The sequence below is a fragment of the Nipponia nippon genome, unplaced genomic scaffold (genome assembly GCF_047370975.1).
Source record: "Nipponia nippon isolate SJK-2023a ecotype South Korea unplaced genomic scaffold, ASM4737097v1 scaffold_3, whole genome shotgun sequence".
Taxonomy (NCBI): domain Eukaryota; kingdom Metazoa; phylum Chordata; class Aves; order Pelecaniformes; family Threskiornithidae; genus Nipponia; species Nipponia nippon.
In genome coordinates, this window is record NW_028262347.1 from 83,056,998 (window position 1) to 83,082,853 (window position 25,856).

At 41.1% G+C, this 25,856-nt stretch overlaps 1 protein-coding gene across 2 annotated transcripts; it reads right to left on the reverse strand.

Moving 5' to 3' along the window:
- Positions 1–24,497, reverse strand: GALNT8 (polypeptide N-acetylgalactosaminyltransferase 8). Of its 2 annotated transcripts, XM_009475568.2 has the most exons (11): positions 24,182–24,497; positions 21,165–21,453; positions 18,178–18,344; positions 15,713–15,896; positions 13,586–13,783; positions 10,560–10,674; positions 7,263–7,448; positions 5,530–5,667; positions 4,615–4,710; positions 3,868–4,035; positions 1–1,429 (listed from the first exon to the last, which is right to left on the reverse strand). In XM_009475568.2, exons 1-11 carry the CDS (start codon positions 24,375–24,377, stop codon positions 1,250–1,252), a joined length of 1,917 nt encoding a protein of 638 aa, XP_009473843.2. In that variant the 5' UTR covers positions 24,378–24,497; the 3' UTR covers positions 1–1,249. The 2 variants fall into 2 exon arrangements, with proteins under 2 accessions (XP_009473843.2, XP_087621858.1); XM_087765732.1 differs by lacking the exons at positions 18,178–18,344; positions 21,165–21,453.
- Positions 24,498–25,856: the final 1,359 nt, after the last annotated feature.

Genomic DNA, 25,856 nt, shown 5'->3' on the forward strand with positions numbered 1-25,856 from the left:
TTTGACCCAGGACATGGGAATAAAAGTTTATTTTAGTAGTTTAAATTCAGTCTGGTTTAAATGTGGCATTTTTAAGAATCAGTTTTCAGAACAGAAAAATACAGACCCTAAGGACCAAAGACTGTCCTAAAAGAAGAGCTTGTCCAATTCCAATCCTGAATATCAGGGCCAGATTGTTCACATCAAGTTTACAGAGAAATCAGAAAGGAAAAAACAAATCATACTGGATTATATTCAAACAAATATTCAAACAAACCCTGAATACGCTTTCTATTCAGATAAAATGCTTGGCACTCTTTTGATAACAAAATGACTTTGGGATGAATTTCTGTATAGTTTTAGTGAGTTTGTTTTACAGGGGCTCCCTTTAACAAATAAGCATAAGTCCTAGGAGTAGTCACTCTAAGAAGCAGGATAGCAAGTTCCACGTAACCCTATTTCTACAAGAACTCATATCATATCTACCTGGAAGTTGCCTCCCATTAGCAACTCGTACCATATTTTACTTAGTTTCTTCTACAGACATATGTTGTTGTGTTGACCTTGTATTAGTTTGTGGAAACCACTGAGTTGAATCCCCTTGTTTCCAAGGGGACTTTATCCATGCTGTCAGCTGGCTAGCACAAACGAACTTCACATAGGTAAACATAAAACAGCCTTAGTGTGGCACACTGCTGAATCTAATAAACTTCACTGAGAAACTGAATTATGTCTAGGCAATTTATAGGGACAGAAGAACAAGGATGTATTTCATTTCACCCACTAGCATGAGCACACCTTGACAAGAAGTTTTGCATTATCTATATCACACAAGACAAGAAAAATGGTTCCATTCAGCCTGAGATAAACTCTGTGTACAAGAGGAAGTCAGACCCACTTTCATTTCTTCTGACTTTTCATATCTGAACAAAATGCCAAAGTTACAGCGGTCTTTCATTAATGAGCAGAGATAGGCGCTTCTAAAGGACAACACAAGGAACTCAGGTGGGTTGAAATACTCGTAGACATAACTGCCTCTCTCTGGTGATAATAAAAGAGAGCAAAGACAATACCTCTCCTAACTGAGGAATCTCAGGGGGGGTGGTGCCCCAAGAATAGGATGAGATGAGCTTGCACATTTGTGTGAGTAGCTCATAGCTCCTGCAATAACTACTACATGGTAAAATCCCATGTAAAAAAAAATCTTGAAATCATTGCTTTCAGTGTTGCATTATGAACGTGGCAATTTTCAAGGAAAAACGTCCTCTAGTCAATGCTTTGAGTGCTGTGCCTTCTGTTCCAGGTCTTTTGTCTTTCCCCAGTCCTTAACTGTGTGTTGGATATTCCAAGTTTGTCCTGTGCAGGTCCTCATTACAAGTCTGTATGAAACTGGATTGTCTGCTGTGATTTCGAGGCATCTTTTAGTGCTCCTGTTGATGATGGCTGATCCCTACAAAAGGAAAGGAAATATGAGAGAAGCTGAGGACTTATATATTTAGTGCTCAGACAGGAAACAATTATCTTGGCCTCTACAAACGTGTCTGAGAAACACCAGTATGTCACAGACCTGAATGAAAAATGTTGCCTTTTCCTCAGACTAATGATGCATGACAGCTTATTGAACTCTCCAAGGCATAATAAAATATATTTAGAGGTTTATTTTGTGTCTGTTTTGTTGGAGCTGGGGGAGAGGGGGAGTGGTGGTTGGGGTTTGTGGGGTGTTTGGAGGGTTTTTTTGCAGTTCAAAAAATCATTTTAGTAAATCTTAGTACTACATCCTGTTTTGAAAAAAGAGAACTAATAACAGGTAAGAGAATATTCATCTCTTATCTCTAAGTCAATATTTCAGTATCAACTATTGTGAATGGGGTGGGGTGTGATTAAGTCAACTCATCATGCTGGAAATGAAGATTTTCATAAAGGGTTGGGCTCCAGAACAAACAAGATGTTAACCAGCTCTTTCAAGCAGCCAGTTGTTTATTATAACACCCGATGCACACAAGGAACTGAAGGTTTACTTTTAAGGTGGGCCTAAATCTTCCAGAAACATACCTGCAACTTCTTCTAAATTTTGTGGTTGCAGACCAGACTAAAGATAAACCAAAGCCCATATTAGCAGAATTTCTTCGGACCATGTAGGTCTATATTATTTGGTGCACATCACTAAAACCTTTGTCTTTCACCAATTCAACTCCTCTATTCTCTACCACTCTCTCACAAGATTTGTCCTCTGCTTAGTTTTTCACTGAGAGGGATAGAGTAAGCAGGCCCATACATTACACATAAAATTAATTAATTATTAATTACATAAAGCTGATAAGGTTTTGTCGTGGTTTAACCCCAGCCAGCAACTAAGCACCACACAGCCACTCGCTCACTCCCTACCAGTGGGATGGGGGAGAGAATCAGAAGGGTAAAAGGGAGAAAACTCGTGGGTTGAGATAAGAACAGTTTAATAATTGAAGTAAAATAAATTAGAACAGTTAAATAGGCAAAGCAAAAACCGTGCACACAAACAAAGCAAAACAAGGAATTCATTCACTGCTTCCCATGGGCAGGCAGGTGTTCAGCCATCCCCAGGAAAGCAGGGCTCCATCACGCATAACGGTTACTTGGGAAGACAAACGCCATCATACCCAGTGTCCCCCCCTTCCTTCTTCTTCCCCCAGCTTATATACTGAGCATGATGTCATATGGTATGGAATAGCCCTTTGGTCAGTCTGGGTCAGCACTGCCCCTGGCTGTGCCCCCTCCCAGCTTCTTGTGCACCCCAGAGCATGGGAAGCTGAAAAGTCCTTGACCAGTGTGAGCGCCACTTAGCACCTATTTAGCAACAGCTTAGCCCTACTTAGCAAGAACCAAAGCATCAGTGTATCATCGACATTGTTCTCATCCTAAACCCAAAACACAGCCCCATACCGGCTACCAAGACGAAAATTAACTCTATCCCAGCTGAAACCAGGACAGGTTTGAACTGCTTAAGAGGGGAGAAGCTGCATGGCTTCCTTTCCCACATCTCCCTCCAACATTATCGCTGCTGCCTGTTTATCCTGCCCCAGCAGAGGGGCAGTATCTGTCTTAGACTATCTCACAAAGCCAGTATTATCGTATTCTGTATTCAGAGGTACTGAATACAGAATATGAAAGTATGACTTGGGATCTTAAGCATGCCAGCATCAGCTGGCATAAATCCTGCACAAATGGAGACAAGTGAACATGGTGTGAAGGCTCTAATCACCAGCTGTAACCTGACCTCTGAAAGGATGAACCTAGCCTAATCTCCAACAAGGATTTCCGTGCTCAGATGCTGGTATGGAAGATGGTACCAGAGAGTGAGCAGGATGAGGCATCAGGCCACTTTTTCCCTAAGACCAGCAGGCGCCATAAGGAGGCTGGGAAGACAGATGGTAGACAGTGGCAAGAGTTCACAATGTGCAGTCAGACCATCAAAAGCAACAGAGGCACCTGGGCTTGAACATTCCCTGACCATCAGCTGAACTGTGATAACTGAGTAAGTGAGTGTTTTTAGTCAGCCCAGCTAAAAATTAAAAGAATTAAACCGTTAAGTAAAAGGCCTAAACCAGCTGATTCCACCAAGACTGACAGACAGTTGGAGGATAAGTAAGTGGCTATGGTTCAGACAACAAGTGAGAACTGGTTACATTCTGGTAACTCAGTCAGCTTCAGTTGTGTGACCATCCCCTTGTTTTTAACATCACACACCCCTGAAGACTCCATCAGCTTCACCATAGCTCTTGCAGTGGCACCTGCAAGCCTTAAAATTGAGGCAACATTACTCAGAAGCAAACTGCTTTGCAAGGAAAGCATCTAAGGATTCATTATAATGGGAATGCTTATTGAAACGTGGGGATATAGAAATCCACCCACCTGCTTAAAATCCCAGTGCAAGTTCAGGCCTTTATTCACAGCTGTGTGACATTGCTCTAAAACTGGCAGGTCCCCATTCCCAGGGTCTGTTAGGCATCTATCAGCTGTATTCCGTCGGGCATATAAACCTCCTACATACATTTCTCCAGTGCTGTGATAAAAGATGTGCTGAAAGGAAAGGTGACACCACTGTCAGTGAATTAAGATACCAGGGAAATCTCATCAGCAGTTGATAGCAGACAGTTCCAAAACTGATATTGAGAGGTATCAGCTGTACAGCACCAGCATTCACTGATCTCTCAACAATTAAACCAGGATGAATTTTATCCTATACAACCTCCTTCTGCTTTTCAATGAAAAAAAGCAAGATGCTTACAAATTAGTGGTAACCCTTAGCTTCGCTCCTACTGAGAGGACAGGCAGTGAGGTGTGAGGAAGAGCTCCACATCTCTCTCATTCATCCCACTGGTCTTTTGTTAATCAACAAGACCAATCAGTATCAACATGAGGTCTCACAAGTTTTTGGCAAGGCTAAACCAAACACCTTAGTTTAATGCACTTAAATCTCCATTGGAACCTGCTCTGCTGCCAGTTACATTGGGGGGCAGAATTTAGTAATGTAAAGATTAGTATTCCCCTTCAAATAGCACAGAGACAGTAGTTTTGAAGTGCCTATTTCACGGCCCTGTGGAAAGGAACAGTTAGCAACACCTCATATGTGAAGATCTGATCAGTTGCTTGCATTACCTGTGGTGAGTATGCATGACAGGGATACATAATTGGTGTGTTTCCGGGGACAGGGCCCTGATCAATACAGATGTCTTCTTTCAATGTGTTTTTCATCTGCAGAATAAAACAGGAAATTACCGTGAGGAAGAGCAATCCTGTTTTCAACTCCTCACTGCTAATTTTAGAAACTGTCCTGAGAGGAAGACTAGTTTGTTCAGAGCTCTGCATCAAATCCTGAAGTGGAAGATACAATATGGGTTTAGAAAACAAATCTCAGATTACCTTTGTAGAAATGATTCAACACAGCAAATACCAAAAGCAAATCTAAGGTCCTTCAACGAATCATCGACATCGTGCCAATGCAGCACCATGTCAGAAGTCACCAGGCAGCTCCGAACAGGTGAGTACCACTGCCCAGCTCCAGCAAGACATGCAAGCTTGGGTCTAGAAAATGCCTACCTATATTAAGAAGCCACTGCAGCCTAGATGATTAGTTCTCTCTTTCACAAACAGTAGCCTGATTTCCAATATACTACATGCTATCTTGATTCATGTCTGCATGCTTTCCAAATTATCCTGTTAATCTCTGGAGAAGAAAATCCATATATTCCATTGAAAAATTCAGGCTCTTACAAGAAGATACTGACCCATTCTTGTCGGTCAATAGATGAGTTTTGCATGCAGTAAAAAAACGCGTTAAGTTGTTGTGCTCCATGAGTACATACACAATAACCACAGCTGAGAAATTCTGGACTGACAACTAATATGAAAAAGACTTTAGAAAGCTTCAGTGTCTAGAAAGACATGTAAAAGTCTTTTTAAAGTTTCTAGGAAAACATATCATAATCAGCAAAACAGTGTTCACAACATTTCTTCATAACAGTAGAGCTAATTAGTTGTTCCATATTTCAAATAAACAGACTCAATACTTACTGTTCCATAGGCAACAATGTTGGGAAGAAAGATTAAATTAGGATAAATGTTTTTTATGTACCAGTCAAAGCCTTTACAGTTCAATTTTTTCCTTAGCTCTTTTCTGGAAGAAACATCTCCAAAGTCTATTCCAGGATTCTGCAAGAACAACATATTTAGTTTCCGAACATTTAGGTGGTCTGAGAAACTAGGGAAAATACAGACTTATTTCTCCATATTTTTTATTCATAACATAAAAAATATATTTAAAAGTTCATTTTTTAAAAAAACTGTACATTTTTTAAACTTCAGAATTTCAGGACATGTTTGTCTAGAGGTGCCAATAAATTACTGAAAAACTAACGTGTTATGACTTCATAAATATAAAGAATATCAAAGTTAGATATGGCTAGGAGGTAGTTTTCATACTGAGAAAAAAAATCTAGCTCAAAGTGAAAAATAGGACAGAGCTTGTTAACCACCTTAGTTTGATCAATAGTCTGTTGACTGTGACGCTCATCTCATATGGGAGCAATCAAGATTCAAACTGTTGTTTCCAAGACTACGAACTTCTTATGCAAAGTGGAACAGCTCCAGCAGGAAAGTTGGAAGGAAATCAGTCCAACAGGATCTTATGCCCTGTCTTTAAGCAGTTCTGTAAAACAGTCTGTGATCTGAATAAGTTTGGTTAGGAATTTCGAATAGACTTGTACATCCCAGAGAAAAGGCATCATTAAAGATGAACAAGTTCATTCAGTGCTAAAACTGATAATTGTGTTTTTACCAACAGCTTAGTTTTTGATGACTAGCATTTTTAGATGCAAAATTCCAAATATTTACAGTAAAAGTTAATTAATGGGGAAGCAAAGTGGATTCTTCTGAAGTTTTAATTTATGCCATATCACTATATATTTTAATTTGTTTCTTTAATATCTATTCAAGAAAACACAAGGAGGTGGGAGGCTATTCTTCCTTTGTTAAAGATTCATAAATCCACTGAAGTGCAGGCTGGTAAAATTAATACTTTTTTTTTTTTAATTAACTGAAATTATCAATACTCAAAAGACCTGGTCTTGACACTTCCAGTATCTTCAACAGTTTGTGCTGGGGAAAAGTTAAAACTATATTCAGAAGTACCGAAGTTAACCAAAAGGAGAAAAAACCATGTAATTTAAAGGACTTAGATTATTATTATTAAAGGAAAGTTCTTAATTTCCTGGTATTACCATTTTTCATCCTTCTAAGGATGTTATAAGACTTTCCCCTTTTTCTTCCAGGAAAACAAAAGCAGAACTTTGGGCTGCAGAGAGGAGAGCTCACTTAATAAAAGTGACTGGGTATGTGATGAAGAGTAATTGAAGTCTCTATTTAAAGTTCAATTTTGCTTATTTAAAAGATATTCAGGGACACCCAGATCACTAGAGACATGCTCTTTCATGCAAAATTATTAATATTCCAGGTAAAATATTCCCTACTTTCCCTAAAGAAGTTAAAATACATGTTAAACAATTTTATTTTATATTCTTTAAGCTAAGCATCAGCTCTTGGTCTGAGCCTAAGAGGAACATGTCTATGATCATGGCTTTTGGATGGCATCCATATCAATAATTATTCACATATCAATATTAATTTTTTTTTTTTTTTCACAGTGAGTTTTATAACTACACTATGCCTGTTTTTGTGTGACAACATGACCTCATCTGACCACTTTTAGACTTTGGATTCCGATTTGAAACACAAAGAAACACTGTCACCTCAATTGGAAGATTCCATGCAAAGTAGACCATGTACTTGTAGTCATCCATCCACACTTCAGCTACCCGCAAGGCATTGCGTTTCACTGCGATGCTCAAGTCTGGCAGGTAAGGCTTGTGAGCTCTTTCCAAATGAGCGATTCTTGAACAGGGCAGCACTTCTACTTTACCTCCACACTGCCAGGCCTAGGTCAAGAAGAAAGAATTTGAGGTTAAAAGTTGCCTATTTATTCAAACTCTTTGCACTTTTTGTTAAAGTGCTCCCATTTCTGCTCCCCTCACCAGATGAATTGACAGGCCCTCAATATTCAAAGCTCTATTTCCTGGCTTGAGTGAATGAAAAGAATTTTTCAATACCTTTCATTTCTACTGTGTATAGTCCTATCACAGGTCAAGGAGAGTAAAGACATGTTCATTCTTTTTCTTTGCCATCACCATTAACAAAACTACTCACCAGTTTCCTGTGACAAGGCACTCGAATCAATTGGCATAGATGCACTAAGGCAAACTGATACATACCTCCAACTGATCTCACTAGGAGCTAGACTGCTAAACACCGTGGTGGTTATGGGCCTGAATCCTTCAGAAGCAGTGACGTTACCCAGAACATAGAATCATAGAATATCCTGAGTTGGAAGGGACACACAAGGATCATCGAATCCAACTCCTGTCCCTGCATAGGACAACCCCAAAAATCATACCATATACCTGAGGGCGTTGTCAAATTGCTTCTTGAATGTTGTCAGGCTTGGTGCCATGACTACCTCCCAGGGGAGCTTGTTCCAATGCTCCACTGCTCTTTGGGTGAAGAACCTTTTCCTGATGTCCAACCTAAAACACCCCTGGCATATCTTCCTGACGTTCCCTTGGGTCCTATCATTGGACTGCCAAGAGCAAAACTGGTCCTGCAAAATCTTACATATTAGGAAGAATTCAAGAAAAAGACAAAATCCAGTGGATTCCTGGAAGATATCTACATGGAATTCAATGAGATACCTAAGCAGGCCACAACCAATGCTTCAAAAGTACCAAAGGTCCAGAACAAACACACCCAACCTGACTATACATGAACCAGTCTAAGTGTGGAAGCTCTTCAAGAGGCGAGCAGCTATGCAGAACTGAACTCAAGGTGGCAAGTCCACATGGCACTGCCTAACGCAGATTTACTGTACTAGTTTAGGGTTCACCACACAATGCTCCACTGTGTGCTATAGACTTCCTTTGCATCTTCACATTAAATTTTTCAGGGCTGGCAGCTAGCAAAAGAAAAATATAAGAGGCTTCTTGCTTGCTAACCAAGCATATTTGACACAATAAACTCTCAGGATAGAAATAAACAGAGACCTTTAATATTATTTTTACAGTCAATTTTCAGAGCAGCTTTGTGTTTTAACCAAATTGATTCTCCATTGTTTTCACCTCCAGCATTTGTGTAAATGACTAGACATACATTTCCCTCACTGTGAATGGTGCAGGGCATTAAAGAATAAAGTGTAAATGTATTTTCAAACAACAGAACTGAAATATTAATTCACAGCCTGCCACACATGGCATGAGGTGATGACATGTGACATTTCAATCTCACAGACAGAATCTGAAGCATGAGGTCTTTGGCCATGTGCACCACGAGTAATGGAGAAATGTGTCAACATCTCCAATATAGTATCAACCCAAGTTAGTACACCCACGTGACTCAGTGTGGTGCCTTACACACAGCGGCTTTGTTTAACATAGGATTTGGCACATTTGGAAGACTGTTGCTATACTTCCTCTTGATTGTCTCTTTTACAAATCAAGAAACCTCATTTAGGCCTATCTCTGCTATTATGTTGCATATTGCAGGAACTCTATTTGTTCTTTTTCCTTTCCTTCAGAGTCTTCAATTTTTCCACATCTTTCCTGATGTATGGTCCCAGAAATCAAAACACAACTCCAAAGCAGAAGAGAAGGATCATCAATGCCATCCTCTCCTATGCAGCTGCACAGCCATGTTGACAGATACGAAGTCTGTTACTCCCAGTTCTTTTCTAGCTGGATGTTCCCCAACCTGCACCTCTGTAGCTGTTTATTCCTCATGTTTCTCCTAATTACTGCTGGTTTTCTTCTTTGCACAAAGCATGATACCTTGTTATAGAAAAAAAACCTAGACTTGTTTGACATGATTTATTCAGACAAATTTATATTGTCTGTATTACCTTTTATGTGGTTACTAATAGATACCAGAACAAAAAAGAAAAAGCTGTAAGAACATGAGAAAATGCCCATACTGGACCAACAGTCCATCTAGCCTAATATTCTGTATCCTGCAGTTTCTGCAAACTTATTCTTGGGGAAGGTTAAGAGCAAGACAAGTACATATGTTGCCTCTCACAGTCCCAAATTATTTTCAGGTCAGGGGACTTTGGCTGCAAGTTTTTAAGACCCACAATACTCTTTAGAAGGAGATCTGCTTCTGGTCTGTTGGTCTGATCTGCTACTGGAAGAATGAAGTAGTTCCTCCTCATGTTCATTTTGAAACACATAACTAACTTCTTTCAAAGCCCCTAAGTTTTCATATTTAAAGAGAAAGAGAATAATCAAACCCTTTTTTCCTAGACATTTAAGTCTTGCTAACAGGTTTATAATTTTCACATCCTACCATCCTTTCTCTTCTTTATAGAGATAAGCGCTGTATTCATTTTATTTATTCTCAGGTCTTCTAGAATATTTCTAACCACCATCATTTTTAAAAAATACTCATCAATAGAATTTTTAGTGCTCTCACATGTTCCCTAATAACTGAAGACACTCCAGATAAAACTATTCTGGGGAAAAAAAAAAAAAAAAAAAAAAAAAAAAAAAGGCCTCCATTCTTGATTTGAAGACATCCAAAGTTGAAGAACACACTACTTTCTAGGGCAGACAGACCTCTTTCTGCTTTTGGTTCAGTTTGGGTTTTTTTCGTAATACATAACTTCATTTAACTTTATCTTATCTTATTCTTGTGCTGAGCCAAAAGACATACACCTTAAATTTCTGCAGAGAACCACATCTTGCAAGATTCAGTATTTCCTCACTGAACTAGTTTTTTGTGTCAGGAATCAAAATCCTTAAGAAATATCAACAAAAGCCTGCTGATGAGCCTTAAACACTTTTGGAAATATATCACTTCCCTTTGGTACCCAAAATAAAACAGAATTGTTCTGAGATATTAACCCATGCTTTTGACAACAACCAGTGGCCTGAGTGCTTTAAAAAAAAAAAAATCTCATACTAATTTTCACTGTCTTTCAGAAAAAGATGAAAAAATAGGCTTACCCTCAGGCCAAGTTCCACGTTTTCTCCTCCATATATGTGCATTCCACCATCCAGTACACCAATTTCACCCAGAAATTTCCTATCTGCAGCAAGAATCCCCATTACAGATGGGCTCCTGGAGAACCAAACAAGTAAAATTAGAAAGAAGCAACAATGATGTAAATAAAGTAAAGTCAATTAGCCATCAATCAAATCTTGAACTTCCGGAAGGATTCCCATTGTATCCAATTTAATTCAGAACAACATGTGCATCAACATTAAAGAATCAAGAAGACAGCAAATGCACTTGATCAATGGTCTAAAAAGAATGATTTAGTATTTTTTAAAGAATTAGATCTGTTTTGAGAGGAGATGTAACAACAATTTTCACATATTTAAAACAAGAAGAAAGAAATCAGATTAAACTGCAGTAAGGAAGAATTAGGTTGGACATGATGAAATTTTGCCTAACATTAAGGAAACTTAAACACTAAAGCCCATTGGAACGGGGGATTGTGGAATCACTGTCAATTGAGGTTTTGAAAGAGAGATGAGACGATTGTGTGGCAGGACCAGTTCCACTGTAAATGAATCCACCCTAGAGGTGGCGGAAAGGGGACTGAAAGGGGATTTGGGGCTCTTTTGGTATCCCCATTCTCTATGATCAAACCTGCTTCTATTTTCTCTGGTCTAAGAATTGTGGACAACCCTCCCATGAAACATTCTTTAACCTACATTTGGCTTGCTTTCATTCCATTCTCCTGTCTGAACCATTAATGCTTACTATATAATGTTTTTGAACACATACAGGTGCCAATTTCACTAATAGTTCTTTATCTATGTATCTGTGCAGCCTTATCTCCAATGCTTGGCTACCAGGTGTAGTAGTATATGAATGAAGAAATCTGCCATTTCATCTGATAAACAAAGTACATTATTTTCAAATGTTTTCACAGTGCCTTTCCTCCTCAGGATCTACATAGCAAATCTTAAAGCCCTTTATATAAATAAGGATGGTGGATTAACCTTGGCTGGCTGCCACCAGGTGCCCATGAAGCCACTCTCTCGTTCCCTCTTCTCAGCAAGACAGAGGAAGATAATAAGATGAAAAAGCTCATGGGTCGAGATAAGGATAGGGAGGTCGTTCACTGGTTACCATCACCAGCAAAATAGACTCAACTTGGGGAATACTAATTCAATTTATGCCAATTAAAAATAAAGGAGGATGGTGAGAGAGGCAAAACCAAAACTAAACCACCTTCCCTCCATTCCCTCTTCTTTCCAGATTCAACGTCACTCCTGAGTCTTCTACCTCCTCCCCCTGCCCCGAGCGGGGCATGAGGATGGAAAACAGGGATTCTAGTCCGTTCATAACATTTCACCTCTGCCAGTCTTTCCTCCTCACACTTTTCCCCTGCTCCAGCATGGAGTCCTCCCATGGGACACAGTCCTTCATGAGCTGCTCCAACATGGGTCCTTCCCATGGGCTGCAGTTCTTCAAGAACTCAAGAATGGGTCCTTTTCCACAGGGTACAGTTCTTCAGAAGACTGCTCCAGCACGGGTCCCACACAGGCTGCAGTTCTTGCCAGAAAACATGTTCCTGCCCGAGCATTTCTCCATGAGCTGCAGCTCCTGCCAAGAGCCTGCTCCAGCGTGGAGTCTCCACAGGTTGTATCTTCCTTCAGGGCATATCCACCTGCTCTGGTGTGGGGTCTTCTATGGGCTGCCATATGGATATCTGCTCCAGCGTGGTCTTCCATGGGCTGCCGTGTGATATTTGCTCTGGTGTGGTCCTCCACAGGCTGCCATGTGGATAACTGCTCTGGTGTGGTCCTCCACAGGCTGCAGGGGAGCAACTTGCTTCACCATGGTCTTCTCCACAGGCTGCAAGGGAATCTCTGCTCTGGTGCCTGGAGCACTTCCTCTCCCTCCTTCCTCACTGACCTCAGTATATGCAGAACGGTTTCTCTCATATTTCTTCCTCTTTCCTCTCACTCACAGCTGCTGTGCAGCATTTTTCACCCTATCTTAAATATGTTATTACAGAGGCACTACCAGCGTTGCTGATTGATTGGCTCAGCTTTGGCCAGCACCATGACCATGGAGCCAGCTGGAACTGGCTGTGTCCAACACGGAGGCAGCCTCTCACCTCTTCTCACAGAAGCCACCCCTGCAGCCTTCCCCACTATCAAAACCTTGCCATGTAAACCCAATAAGATAAGATAGGACTAGGAAAATATGATGAGTATATCTTATCTCTTGTTAGTTTTTTTTAATATTGCTTGACAGATGGTTGTTAATTGCTAAGGGACAGTTAATAACATCTGACACCCTTGTAGAACAAGGAAACAAATGGGTTTGCATATTCAGCACAGTATCATAGTAGCAGCAACCATCTTGTGTTGAATACATCATAAACTAATCTGAGCAGTTAAGGAAGGTATCAGGAACAGAAGCACATATATTGCATCCTAAGCCTAGCAGTAAGGTGTCACTTTAGGTATAACAGCTGTGTGTACTGTGGCCATGTCTTTTTCTTGCTTTTGTGTGATACACAAGTGATAAGGGTTGAAAAAGGCTGCCTGAGATCACTGTAATCGTATGTCACTCCAACATCTCCAAAGAACTTCACAACTGGAATCCATGTGAGTCCTCACAGCTCAGACATGCAATTGTCCAGCAAAATTGTGAGATTCACTCCTTATTGTTGGGCAAGCATGGAAAGGGGCCACAGTTTATCTTGTACAGTCAATAAATATTGCTACCACACCCCTAGCTAAGGAACATGACAGAAAAATCAATGACATGGGGTTTTCCTGGAAATCTGACAGCAGTATCAGCACTGGGTAAATTCTGTAATACAACCCTGCAACTGGTGTACTGAGATTTTCAGGGCTGCTAAAGAACCCACACTTCCAAACCAACTATCTAGATATAATGTGCTTTGTAAGTATCTATCCCACTGCCTATGAAACATCTTCCCTCTGTTAGCTCTACATTGGATATCATATATCTTGGCTCACTCTCAAATGCTATTCATACTTACCGGACTGGAGCTGTTTCATCTTTCAGAGCATACCATTCAGCTGGTAAAGGTTCATAAAGGCACCAGAGTGCCCAGTCAAACCCGTCTGCAGCCACTGAATACTGAAGAAGCTCAAAGTCATCAAAACGAATATTGTCAAATACCGGTGATATTATAACAGTGCGATCTTCTTTTAGTCGAGACAAAATTGGTTCAGCCCTACCAAAATTAAGAAAAGGAGTCTATTCAGCTTGAAAAAGTGGAAAGCTAATGAACAGTACTAAACTTTACCACCTGTTTCTAAAACTGGGTTAGCTACTTTATTTAAGTCATTGGCTTTGGCCTCTGCAGAAAGTTACAGGCCAGTCTTGGAGTGCTAGCAACCCAAACTAATGGCTAATGCCATGGCTCAATTCTCCCTTCCATTAGGCTGCTTCTGCATTTTGACTGTCACTAACCAAATTAACCGTGAGTTGCACGCTTAACTTGCTGCGTTTATTGCTACCTGGGTCTGCTTCCTACAGGCTCTAGAGAGTCTTCACTATCTGCATGAAGATACAAGAAGGGAAAAAGAAAAGAAGGAGACCCTGAGGAGCGCTGTAAGCCCTGAGATTGACCACTCAATGTCTTTCCCCTGTGCTTTGGTGGCACAGCTGGTGTATGAGGGAAAGGGCGTGACCGATCAATGGATCCCTACAATGGAAGAAGGCTCAGAGAAGATAGGCAAGGACAATGTGCTTGTAAAGCTCAGAGGAGAACGTAGGGAGTGGCCACAGCTATCATAAAGGAAGCTGAACTTATCCCAACACCAGTGGGACTGGAGAGTGGCCTTTGTTGCAGATAAACAGCAGTATCAGTTGAGTGGCTCAACTGGTTATGTACACGGCCTTCTTAAATAATCAATAGAAATTATTATCTTCCTAAGCCAGACAGACCAACATGGGGGAAGTGTATATGTGGCTCAGCCCAACATAGAGTATAAAAATTGAACACCCAGAAAAATGAACTTCGAAGAGAGCAACATGCTTGAGTTGGCTTCAACCTATGTATTCCTTCCCAGCAACTAGGGATGCCCAGCATCTTGACAGTAAGCATATAGAGAGTGGTAATGTGAATCACAATTTGTATTGCGATTCAACTGTATATTGCAATTGCTATATTGTGCTTGTGTTGTGATTTCAGTAGGTTGCTGTATCACTTTTCTAAAACAAAATCCCATGTATCTTCAAATAAGTAAATTTAGGATTAAAACATTAAACCCTCCTCATGTGGAATATCTAAAAGAATCCAGTCAGAGAATATTGGACTCCAATGGAGGGAGTCTTTTTGCTGGACCCCAATTGTTGTTAGGCCTAAAAGAACTGACCTTTTCTTTCCCTACATACGCTTGCCAGCCCAACCTATCCCAATGAGTCCTGAAAGCCATGACTAAAGTACTTCAGCATTACATTTAAAACTGTAAGAGCTAGGGAGTGTCAGTTAGTGTGCTACCAAGAGACAAACAGAGATCTGGACCACACAGAGCCATTTTGGCCTGAGAAGGGCTGGGAGAAGAACCTTACTCCCAGAAAGTGAGACAACATGGACAATAGTCAGCCAGTGAATTCAACAACCCAGAGGGGAGAGAATGCAAATACATTTCACACAAAACAGTACCATAGATATCATTACCTAACAGAATGTAAGTATCCATCATCAGCCACTTGTTTTGTCTCTCTTTGCAAGAAGAGTCCTACAGAACTACGATGCACTATTAAACTAACATGCAACAGCAAATAAATATTAGCCAAAGTTGGAACAAGAATCAAACGAATTTAAAGTCATTGGGTATTATGGCTGTCTAATATACTTATAAAGGGCCAAAGTTGCTGGCAGTGGAACTAAATAACCCACATCATTCTTAAGGCAGGCATTTCTCTCTTCTTCTTCACTAAACAGCTTACTCTGTTACCTGTCTGCTTTGCTCTTTATTTCAAATAATTGTATTGCTTTCCCTCTCAGAAATAAGTGACTTGGTGGCTGTTAATTAACATGGAGCAGGCCAGAAAGGAGAACCGTATATGGGATGCCTGTCGCAGCTACACAGTTACACTCCTTGTCCACCTCTCTCTCCCCACTTCAGAAACCCCCCAGTCTTCATAGTCTTACCATGCCATGTTCACTTCAATATGGGCATCCAAAATTGCAACAACGTCTGCAGTTGATGCCTCCCAGCCAGAAATCCGGGCTTGTGTTAGGCCTTGTCTTTTCTGATGCCTGATGATCTTCAGCAGTCCAGGATGTTTTACATTGTAATTTTTGATGTGTGTTTCCAAAGGTCCTTTCAGATCATCTAAAACCAACCCCCACATTTTAATGATAAAAAAAAAATAAAATAAAAGAGAGTTACTCCATATTAAGAAATGGAAATGATTATGTAGGTAATGGCTTTCTAGCTTCTCCTAGTTCCAGATCGAAAACTAATTTGTTCTTTGCAATAGAAAAGGTAGAATTATTAAGGTACTCATGAATTGAAGAGGCTTATTTTTAAAACCAGCTTCCATTCCAGGAGTTCAGTTAAGTAGCTAGATTTCCTTTACATATAGTGCTGTTGTATGTCTTCCAAATTGTACACAAATACATCAGTATGTAGAAACTTTAGACATGTGCCATAACAGCAAGAAATTAGCTGTCTTAGTGCAGTAATTTCTGTGTCTATCTTCCACCATGTGGAAAGGAAAAGAGAAAATAAACAAGCCCTGAAAATGTGAAATGCTCCTGTAAGAGTTGTAGGCATGCCAGCTCCCTCACCAAAGAAAAAAATAGTGTCAGAGAAAAGAAACAGAAAATTGGGACCTCTTAGCATCGTTTTGGAAATTCACTTAAACTGTTGCTCCACCCAAACTGACACATTTTTCTAGCAGCTACAAAGCCTTAGAAAAATGAGAAATCAAACACATCTCATCAGGCAAGGAAAAAAAAAAAAAAAAAAAGCACCCTTAAGATCAGGGGCATCTCTTTCTTACAGATGATTTTACAATGCTTTGTTCAGCTCAATTTTAAGAGCAACGATGCACCTACTGCTTCCCCTAGGACTATTTTCCACAACCCAGGACACCACTCTTCAAGGAGTTATTTCAGATACTTACAGAGATAGTTTTCTTAGCATACTCTTACTTTGGTACTATGTCCAATGAGCCAGTGGTAATAAATCATAGAATGCTTTGGGATGGAAGGGACCTTTAAAGGCCATCTAGTCCAATCCCCCTGCAATTGGCAGGGACATCTACAACTCGATCAGGTTGCTCAGAGCCCCATCCAGCCTGTCCTTCAATGTTTCCAAGGATGGGGCATCTACCAGCTCTCTGGGCAACCCATTCCAGTGTTTCACCACCCTCATTGTAAAAAATGTCTTCCTTATATCTAGTCTGAATCTACCCTCTTTTAGCTTAAAACCAATACCCCTTGTCCTATCGCTACTGGCCCTGCTAAAAAGTCTGTCCCCACCTTTCTTATAAGCCCCCTTTAAGTATTAAAAGGCTGCAATAAGGTCTCCCCGCAGCCTTCCCTCCTCCAGGCTGAACAACCCCAGCTCTTTCAGCCTTTCCTCGTAGCAGAGGTGTTCCATCCCTCTGATCATTTCTGTGGCCCTCCTCTGGACACTCTCCAACAGGTCCATGTCCTTCTTGTACTGAGGACCCCAGAGCTGGATGCAGTACGCCAGGTGGGGTCTCACCAGAGCAGAGTAGAGGGGCAGAATCACCTCCCTTGGACCTGCTGGCCACGCTTCTTTTGATGCGGCCCAGGATACGGTTGGCCTTCTGGGCTGCGAGAGCACATTGCTGGCTCATGTCCAGCTTTTCATCTATCAGTATCCCCAGGTCCTTTTCCTCAGGGCTGCTCTCAATCCCTTCATCCCCCAGCCTGTACAGATACCGGGGATTGCCCCGACTCAAGTGCAGGACCTTGCACTTTGCCTTGTTGAACCTCATGACATTCACACAGGCCCACTTCTCAAGCTTGTCCAGATCCCTCTGGATGGCATCCTGTCCCTCAGGTGTGTCAACTGCACCACTCAGCTTGGTGTCATCTGCAAACTTGCTGAGGGTGCACTCAATACCGCTGTCTATGTCATTGATGAAGATACTGAACAGCACTGGCCCCAGTACTGACCCCTGAGGGACACCACTTGTCACTGATCTCCATCTGGACATTGAGCCATTGACCCACATCCCTCTGGATGCAACCAGCCAGCCAGCTTGCTATCCACTGAACAGTCTGCCCATCAAATCCATATCCTTCCGATTTAGAAAGAAGGATATTGTGGGGGACCATGTCAAAGGCCTTACAGAAGTCCAGATAGATGACATCCGTAGCTCTTTCCTCATCCACTGATGTAGTTAGTTACTCTCCCATTTAAATTTTTAACCTTTTCAAATACTTGCAAAGCATCATCCTGTTCCTTATTAGCTGCCTCTTTGCAGGCTATTAAGGTGTTTGGTTTTTTTCCTGTACTCAATTTACTTCTTAATTTTGAGCGGTCTACTCTGTGTTCACCCAAAAGGCCACCAACAGTCATTTAACACAATAGCACCATAAATTAGCAAGACTCCTGCCTTTCCTGGGTCACTTACCATTTGAACTGTAATCATCTACCAGGATGATTTCTTTCAATAAATGAGAAGGTGTTCGGTTAATTACACTAGTAATTGCACGCAAGATGATTGACAGTGCTTCATTCATAAATATAAGTATAACACTGAGTGTTGGAAGGTCTTTTGGATATGTTTTCATTTTACAGCTGTAATAGAAGAACAACAACTTTAGCACAGTTTCTAAAGAAAGTCAGAGAGCAAGACAGCTGCAAGAAGGCAGAATTAGGATATTGGGCTTAAAACATACAGTGAAAATCAGCATAAGAGCAAAAAAAAGGAATTCCCAAATCCAGGCTTCATTATTCATTTGAGTTGTGTTATGTATGTACATAACCATTTAGCTAAAGTTAAAATTTCTGTTAAGACAGCAAGAAAGAACAATTAGTGTTTCTCAATCCAAAACGTTTCTCAAATATTGAAACTAAAGAATACAGTTGACTCAGTGAGGAATGATTAGCTTACAAGGCAGTGGACATGTGAGTGAAATTTGGCTTTTTGCATTTACAGAAGGAGATGACAATAGCCAAATCTGACAACAGACAAAAGCAAATTAGACAATAATCCTTTGTATGTGCAATGATGAAGAACAAAGTAGGTCTAGCTATACTTAACTGACATGGGAGAAGGATTTCCTTGTACAAGGGATCTCTTTAGAAATTCTTGAAAGAGCTTCCAAAATCCTTCTTACAGAGCAAACCAGGCCTTGTGGAACTCCATGCTGCCCCAGAATAAGTTGTTTCCAGTGCTGAAACAAACTTTTTTGTTTCAAGTCCAGAATACTTCTGGACTTCCTGCTTACTGTCAAAAGAATTTTTAATTTTTTTTTTTAAGTATATGTTTGGGATATTTGTCAGCTGTGCTAATTAACGTTCTGGCCACCAGGCAGATGGTGAGGACTGGGTCTTCTTCATGGTGTTAAGTACTAACTCCCTCTAGAGCAGCCAAGAGCATAGCTGGATTCTCAGGCTGATCATTCCCTTCCTGTAGAAACACGTTTATGAAAGCAATACTCAGACTGCATGAGTTGTGTGGCTACATAATGCAGCAATCTGAGACCCAGGCTTGTGCTCCAAGTAGACCTCTACAGTGGCAATTGTGCATGAATGGATTGCATTTTTGTTGGAATTTCTCCATTAGCTTTATCATCCATTAGCGCAAGAGCCTGAATGGATATTTGCAAAAGGTGGTCTCTGGAAATACATCTTCATAGCGAAGCAGAAGAGCACCAGGCACTGCAGCCATTCTTTGGGACCACACAGACTAATCATGCACTTGCTCCGGCCACCTCTGCGGTGGCTGCTCCAGGCAGTTCTCCCCAAAATGATCCCCCAGCAGAGTGTGGATCGTTCAGCTCAGGGCTGCCTCAGGAGGATCTGTGTCTGGCTCACCACTTTGTGCCCTCACACAACTCCACACCCTCTGCCTCAGCACCCCAAGATATGCTGCACAGAAAGCCCCTTGAAACTCACTCTGGAAGCTACTACACAGCCCTCACACTACTTCAGACACTATGAACTGAGAAACACATGCCAGAGTTAAGGCTTGATCCAAGACTCAGAGGACACCCACAGTCAGGGGCAATGTATTACTGTCTGCCCTAGACTGAACCAGCTCTACCCAAGCAGTATGATGAGGACCCACCCAGTTGCATAACCTGCTCTTTACACCTTTCTGAGGGCTGCCAGTAAGACAATTCCCCTTTTCCCAAGTGTGACATTGTTAATTCACACCCAGTTTGCAATAAACTCTGCCGCCCACACCCTTTTCTGAAATGCTCCATCAGATTTAGTACAAGTGACCATAGGTACAAAGGTGTAGCCCTGCAGTATATCTGTGGCATTCTTCTGTGTTTACACCAGTTAATTCCTGTAAAGCTTACTATTATCTTCTGCAATAAATTCCATGTCTTATCATACTATTCAGAAAAAAATGCGTTTGCTTTTTTTAACAGATGCTTGTTCCTAATGAGGATTTTGATGGTTACTTATGAGACCTGCCATAGTACCACTGGTCTTCTTAAAAAGTTGGCTTCAAGAACCAACCAACTCCTGGAAAAAAAATCCCTTAAGCTTCCTCTTATGAAGTGGACTGCTTACCCACATCTTAATCCATTAGATGTTTACCCCACTATATTTTCCACGTAATTAACCCTCAGACTCTTTGGTAACTTGAGAGGGAAACAGAGAGAGAAAATAAAGCTATAAGGTAACTCACAAGGTCACCAGTCCATTATGGCTATGCCTACAATACTAAAGATAAGAGTGCCAGGGATTCAGCTCAAGTGCTGAATCTTCCCTCACCCTTCAAGGGGTTCACTGGCCAATAATTAGTTCCAGCCACCTCTCATCTGATTTCTTACTATCTTTTAATAAGCAGTATAGGTATTCCCCACTTCCTGTCTGCAACATGGCTAAGAACAACAAGCATTTTCTCAAAAAGGACAGAATTTTACAATGTAGGGGATTACCTCTTCATTGATAATATCTTGGGAGTTTTCCAAAGGAAAGTTAAAAACACTTCTAAAGGAGTTAAAAAACACCACTTTGGATATCTCAAATATATCTCTTATATAAGACAACATAAGAGACAAGAGAAAGCATGCTTCAGATGTCCTGGGCTTTGGGGCTTAAATAGAATGTAAGCAGACCAGAAGGTATGATATCTTCTGAATACTATGGTTAGTTTTTCCCCTTTTTACTGACAGTTAGAAGTCCTATAGCAATTATAATGTTAACATTATATTCTTTTTCCTTAGTGTCTTCTCTACATTGTGACTTCTTTTCACAGTCTTTGAAGTATTACAAGTCTGAGCAAGATTTGGAAGAAAATGATAGAAAAAAACCCCTAAACAAACAGAGCACAGATTGAGATCTGTTAGATTATTTTAACTTAGTCCAAAGCAATGTGGATGCCTTTCCCTTTAATTTCATGTCTCCTTGTGAATGTAGAGAGGGCTTATACTGCACCTGGGAGATCTGGTGTCTCTGATAGGTCGATCCAGAGGTAGATGATCACTGAGATAAACATTATACCCATAACTTAAGAACAGATCCTGTGCAACAGTTTGCTCCTCTTCACTTAAATCTGCACCCCAGCGTTTAAACAAAACTGAGTCCGGGTACAGCAAACGGTGTACAATCTTCTTTTTCTCCTTTGCATTACTAGTTTTGCGTTCTTCAGTCTTGGAGTTATCTTGTAGCTTCAGATCACGTTCTATTTGTTTTATATTTTCATGGAATGTTTCCATTGATTTTGCTGATTGAAAATAAAAAAGGATTGATTATACCAGTAATTGAGAACACTCTCCATCATCATAACTGAGCCAAATTCTCCTTATAACACTGAAGGTCAAGAGATCTGTGAAGTTACAGCTAAACTGATATGCACATGAAAGTAGCATCAGACCATCCCTCCTACATGAGGACAGTTTTTAAACATCACATTTCACAATACCCTGCACCAGATTCTGCTCTCAATTGCACGAGCGCAGAGCAAGGGACACTGTGTTGGCATCAGCGGAGAAATCTGGGAGTAGAGGCAACACGCAAATTATTAAATTGGGCCCAAATACTTTCCATGATGTTATGCTTGAGTTACATTAATGTGTTAAGGATCCATAACAGGATTCCCATCTAAGTCACGTTTTTGATACCATATCAATCTTGAAGGTAAACACAGTAAATAAGCCCTTTGTCATTTCCTTTAAAAAGCTTACTGGAATTTTTTGACTTCCGCTTAGAAAGATTTGAACATGGTGAACCCTAATCTCTCAAGGTTTTATTAGGTTCACAACATTGTGGCATAAAGAAAAGGCACAGATAGCCTGTGTGAGGGTGTTTAGGACATATTTTTCTTGAAGGTAAATACTCGAAGGTAAATATTTTTCTTGAAGGTAAAAGTGAGCCTTTTTCAGTGTCTTTTGAAAAGCTCATTGTCAGAGAGAGTCCTGCTGCCATTCAGAGGGACCTGAAGAGGCTGGAGAGACAGGCCAACAGAAACTTCATGAAGTTCAATATAGGCAGGTGCAAAGTCCTGCACCTGTGAAGGAACAACCCCATGGACTAGCACCAGCTGAAAAACAGCTTTGCAGAAAAGGACCTGGGGGTCCTGGTGGACACCAAGTTGAACATGAGCCAACATTTCACCCTCATGGCAAAGAAGGACAACAGTACCCTGAGCTGCATTAGGAAGAGCATTGCCAGCAGGCCGAGGAAGGTGATCCTTCCCCTCTACTCAGCACTGGTGAGGCAACATCTGGAGTACTGTGTCTGGTTCTGGCCTCTTCAGTACCAGACAGACATGGACATACTGGAGCAAACCTTACAAAGAGCCACTAAGATGATTATGAGACGGGAGCATCTGTTACACAAGGAGAGGCTGAGAGAGCCTGAGAAGGCTTGGGGGCGGCAGGGGGGACAGGGACTTATTGATACATATAAATATTTTATGAGAGGGACAAACAAAGACAGAGGAGGAGTCTTCTCCTGGTGTCCAGTGAAAGGACAAGAGGCAGTGGGCACAAATTGAAACCCAGGGATATCCATTTAAATGTAAGAATTATTTTATTATTTTTTTTTTAACTGCTGGAGTGACTGAAAACTGGAACAGGTAGACCAGATAGATAGGTTGTTAAGTCTCCATCCTTGGAGATATTCAAATCCCAACTGGACAATATCCTGGGCAACCTGCTCTAGCTGATGATGCTTTCAGCAGGGGAATTAGAATAGACCATCTCCACAGGTGCCTTCCAACCTCAACTATTATGTGATTCTGTGACTAAGCACTGATGTGAAGACTTTAGCTTTCTTTCAAATGGCTCGAAAATAATCGACAAAAACTATGCCCAACTATTGATGCCCATGAGAATAGGTGCCAGTGAAGACACTGTCAGCAATAACAGTAACATTACGGGATAGGGGATATTAAACATGCCCAAGCTATACAGGAAAAACTCCTTATCAAGTTCAAGGGTGCCACTTGAGGCATTTCAAACAGCTAGTTTCAGGCGTGGGTGATCGAGACATTTTAAGTTTCTTCTTCTCTCCTACTTACCACACATCTAGCTCTAATGTGAGGAGATGTGGACAACATAACAGTTAAAGCAATACCAGCCAGCAGGGTTCTGCTTTAGCCCTCCTACCACTGCCATGAGGTGATGAGATTCAAATGACATGAAAAAAGTGGGAAATCAAGGGGCCTAAAGGAAATAAAGAGGTGGATTCTTCAGCCCTTATTCAGATGGCTCTATTGTGCCCACTTCCCAACAGCCTAACCTACAGCAGATACCTGAAAACAAGGTCAAAATTCACAAACCCCACTGTGAGAAAGAAAAGGCCCTTTCTAAATTAATATTGCTCATATACAAGCACATCTGCTGGGATGCTGTTTGTCTTTCACTGTCATGGGATGAGAGAGAAACAGTCCTGCCAGCATATTTCAGCTAATGCTGCTTGGGAACACAGTCCAATCGAGCAGGTGATGCAGTTCATCAAAGTCTTTTCCCCACAGCAACTCCGTTTTGTCTATGCTCAAGGTACATGAAGAAAAAAGACTGAGTGAGTCACAGTTCCCCTTGTTGCTCACCCACACAGCAGAGGCAGAGGAAACGGGGCATTTCCAGTTTCTCTCAAAAATAGTTTTTTATGGCAAACAAAATAATGACAGGAACAATGCCTGAGATGAGTATGCTGGTACAACCACCACCTTGAAATTGCTTAACACTGCTAAAAGACTTCAGGGTCAGGAGCTGTCTAATAAGCAAAAAACCACCATGATGACTGTGAAAGACTTTATTGTTTTGTGTGTAAATAGAGAAGCTATCAGATCTTTTTCATGATTACAAGAAGAAAAACAAACAAACAAAACAATCAAAAGTGTCCAGGGAAACCCAAATAAACATTATCACTGCTATCTATTATTCTGTCCTTCAGGAAATCTAGATACCTAATCCTCAAAAAGTTAAGCAGTATGGCATTTTACTTACAGAGGTTATGAATGTTCCAGTCCAAATGGTCCAGTCTCTGAAGGATGTTATTGTCTTGGTTCAGAGATCGAGGATTAACATCCAAGGAATCAAGTCTTCCCTTTCTATGATCTTGCAGTAAGTGCACCAGATAACAAACAAAACCTCCATTCAAGATTAACAGTGCAACTTTATGTGGTCTCTTCCAGGGTGCCATTGTAAGCTTAAAGAAACTCAGCGTTCTGCTGCTGGTTGAAGTTTGTCTACAGTTCTGGGTCTGCACTGAGTCTTCTTTCCAAATGCAGTTTCAAATTGCCTCTACTTGACTGAAAGCTAAGACTGCTCAGATGGAGTAATTAACAGAGTCTAATGAGTCACAGAACTGATGATGATAAGGTACAGCTCACAGGTGTTTTCACTTGCATGCTAATATGTGCCCGTACAAGTTACCAACATCAGATAAAGCATGCAGCTCTTACTGGCTAGTGTAATGAGTGACATGAACTGAGTGAGCACCTAGGGTGATGCTGTAGGAAGTGCAGGGCTGTTGGGCAGCTGTGAGAAAGCCTGTCATGCAACAAAGTACATGTACACACAAAGGCAGTTGGAATAAACTGCAAGTTTCTTGGTCATTAGCAGCTGCGGAATTGTGAATATAATTAAACAAAAATGTGAAAATACATTAAAATGGATTTTCCATCAAGTTTTGAGCTGGCTGGAAGCAATTGTGACTGGTATAGGCACTTCACAGCCCTCTCCCACACAGGCCATTCCTGCAGCTCACCACCACCAAAACCCTGCCAGTTATGCCTAGCACACATATGTGAATTTGGAGTAGTCCTCACAAAAATAATTAGCGTATGGAGCTTTCCTTTCCATAAAAATACCAAGCTGCTTCATGCTTCCCAGGATTGCTGTCCCAGTGTGGGTCATTTGCTGGCCAGAGTCCTCAGGGCTGTCCCTGCCCTGGTGTGTCCCCCACCATGGGCCACAGTCCCTTCAGAAGTGCCGTCTTCCAAGAGTGCATCTGCAGCACCCTCAGCAGTCCCCTCTGGGGGCCTCCTGCCTTAAGGGCTGATGCTCTTTCTTATGTATATCAGCCCATGGCCTTTTCTACCACAGGGCAGCCCTGCAGCCCCTGCTACAGAAACCCTAACTGTTATGCCAGGTGCATATTGCTGTAAACATGACTTCAAATTCACATCAGTAGTGTATAATCCTTTTTTTTTTTACTTTTCCTGCTATAAAAAACATCGAACTTTAACCTGATTCATGTGAAACATGAAGGACCAAGACTGCTGACAAACAAATCAGTCATGGATGCCAAGATCCTTCTACTACAGTAAATGTTGATGCAAAAGAAGAAGGATGGGGCAGAGGGATAAAAAAAAGACTTGAGATCGTTCCTCAAGCAATAAAAGGGCAGGATAGATGGATCTGTGGATCATCTTGCTATTCACTTCCATTTCTTTGTCCTCGTAGGTCTTCCCAAGACCTCGGTATTGCAAATGCTTCTATGCAGTGTGACTATTCACCTGGCAAGTCCACCTGCACAGAATCACGGAGTCATTGAGGTTGGAAGGGACCTCTGGAGGTCATCTTGTCCAACCCCCCTGCCCAAGCAGGGCCACCTAGACGTGGTTGTCCAGGATCATGTCCAGACAGCTTTTGAATATCTCCAAGGATGAAGACTACA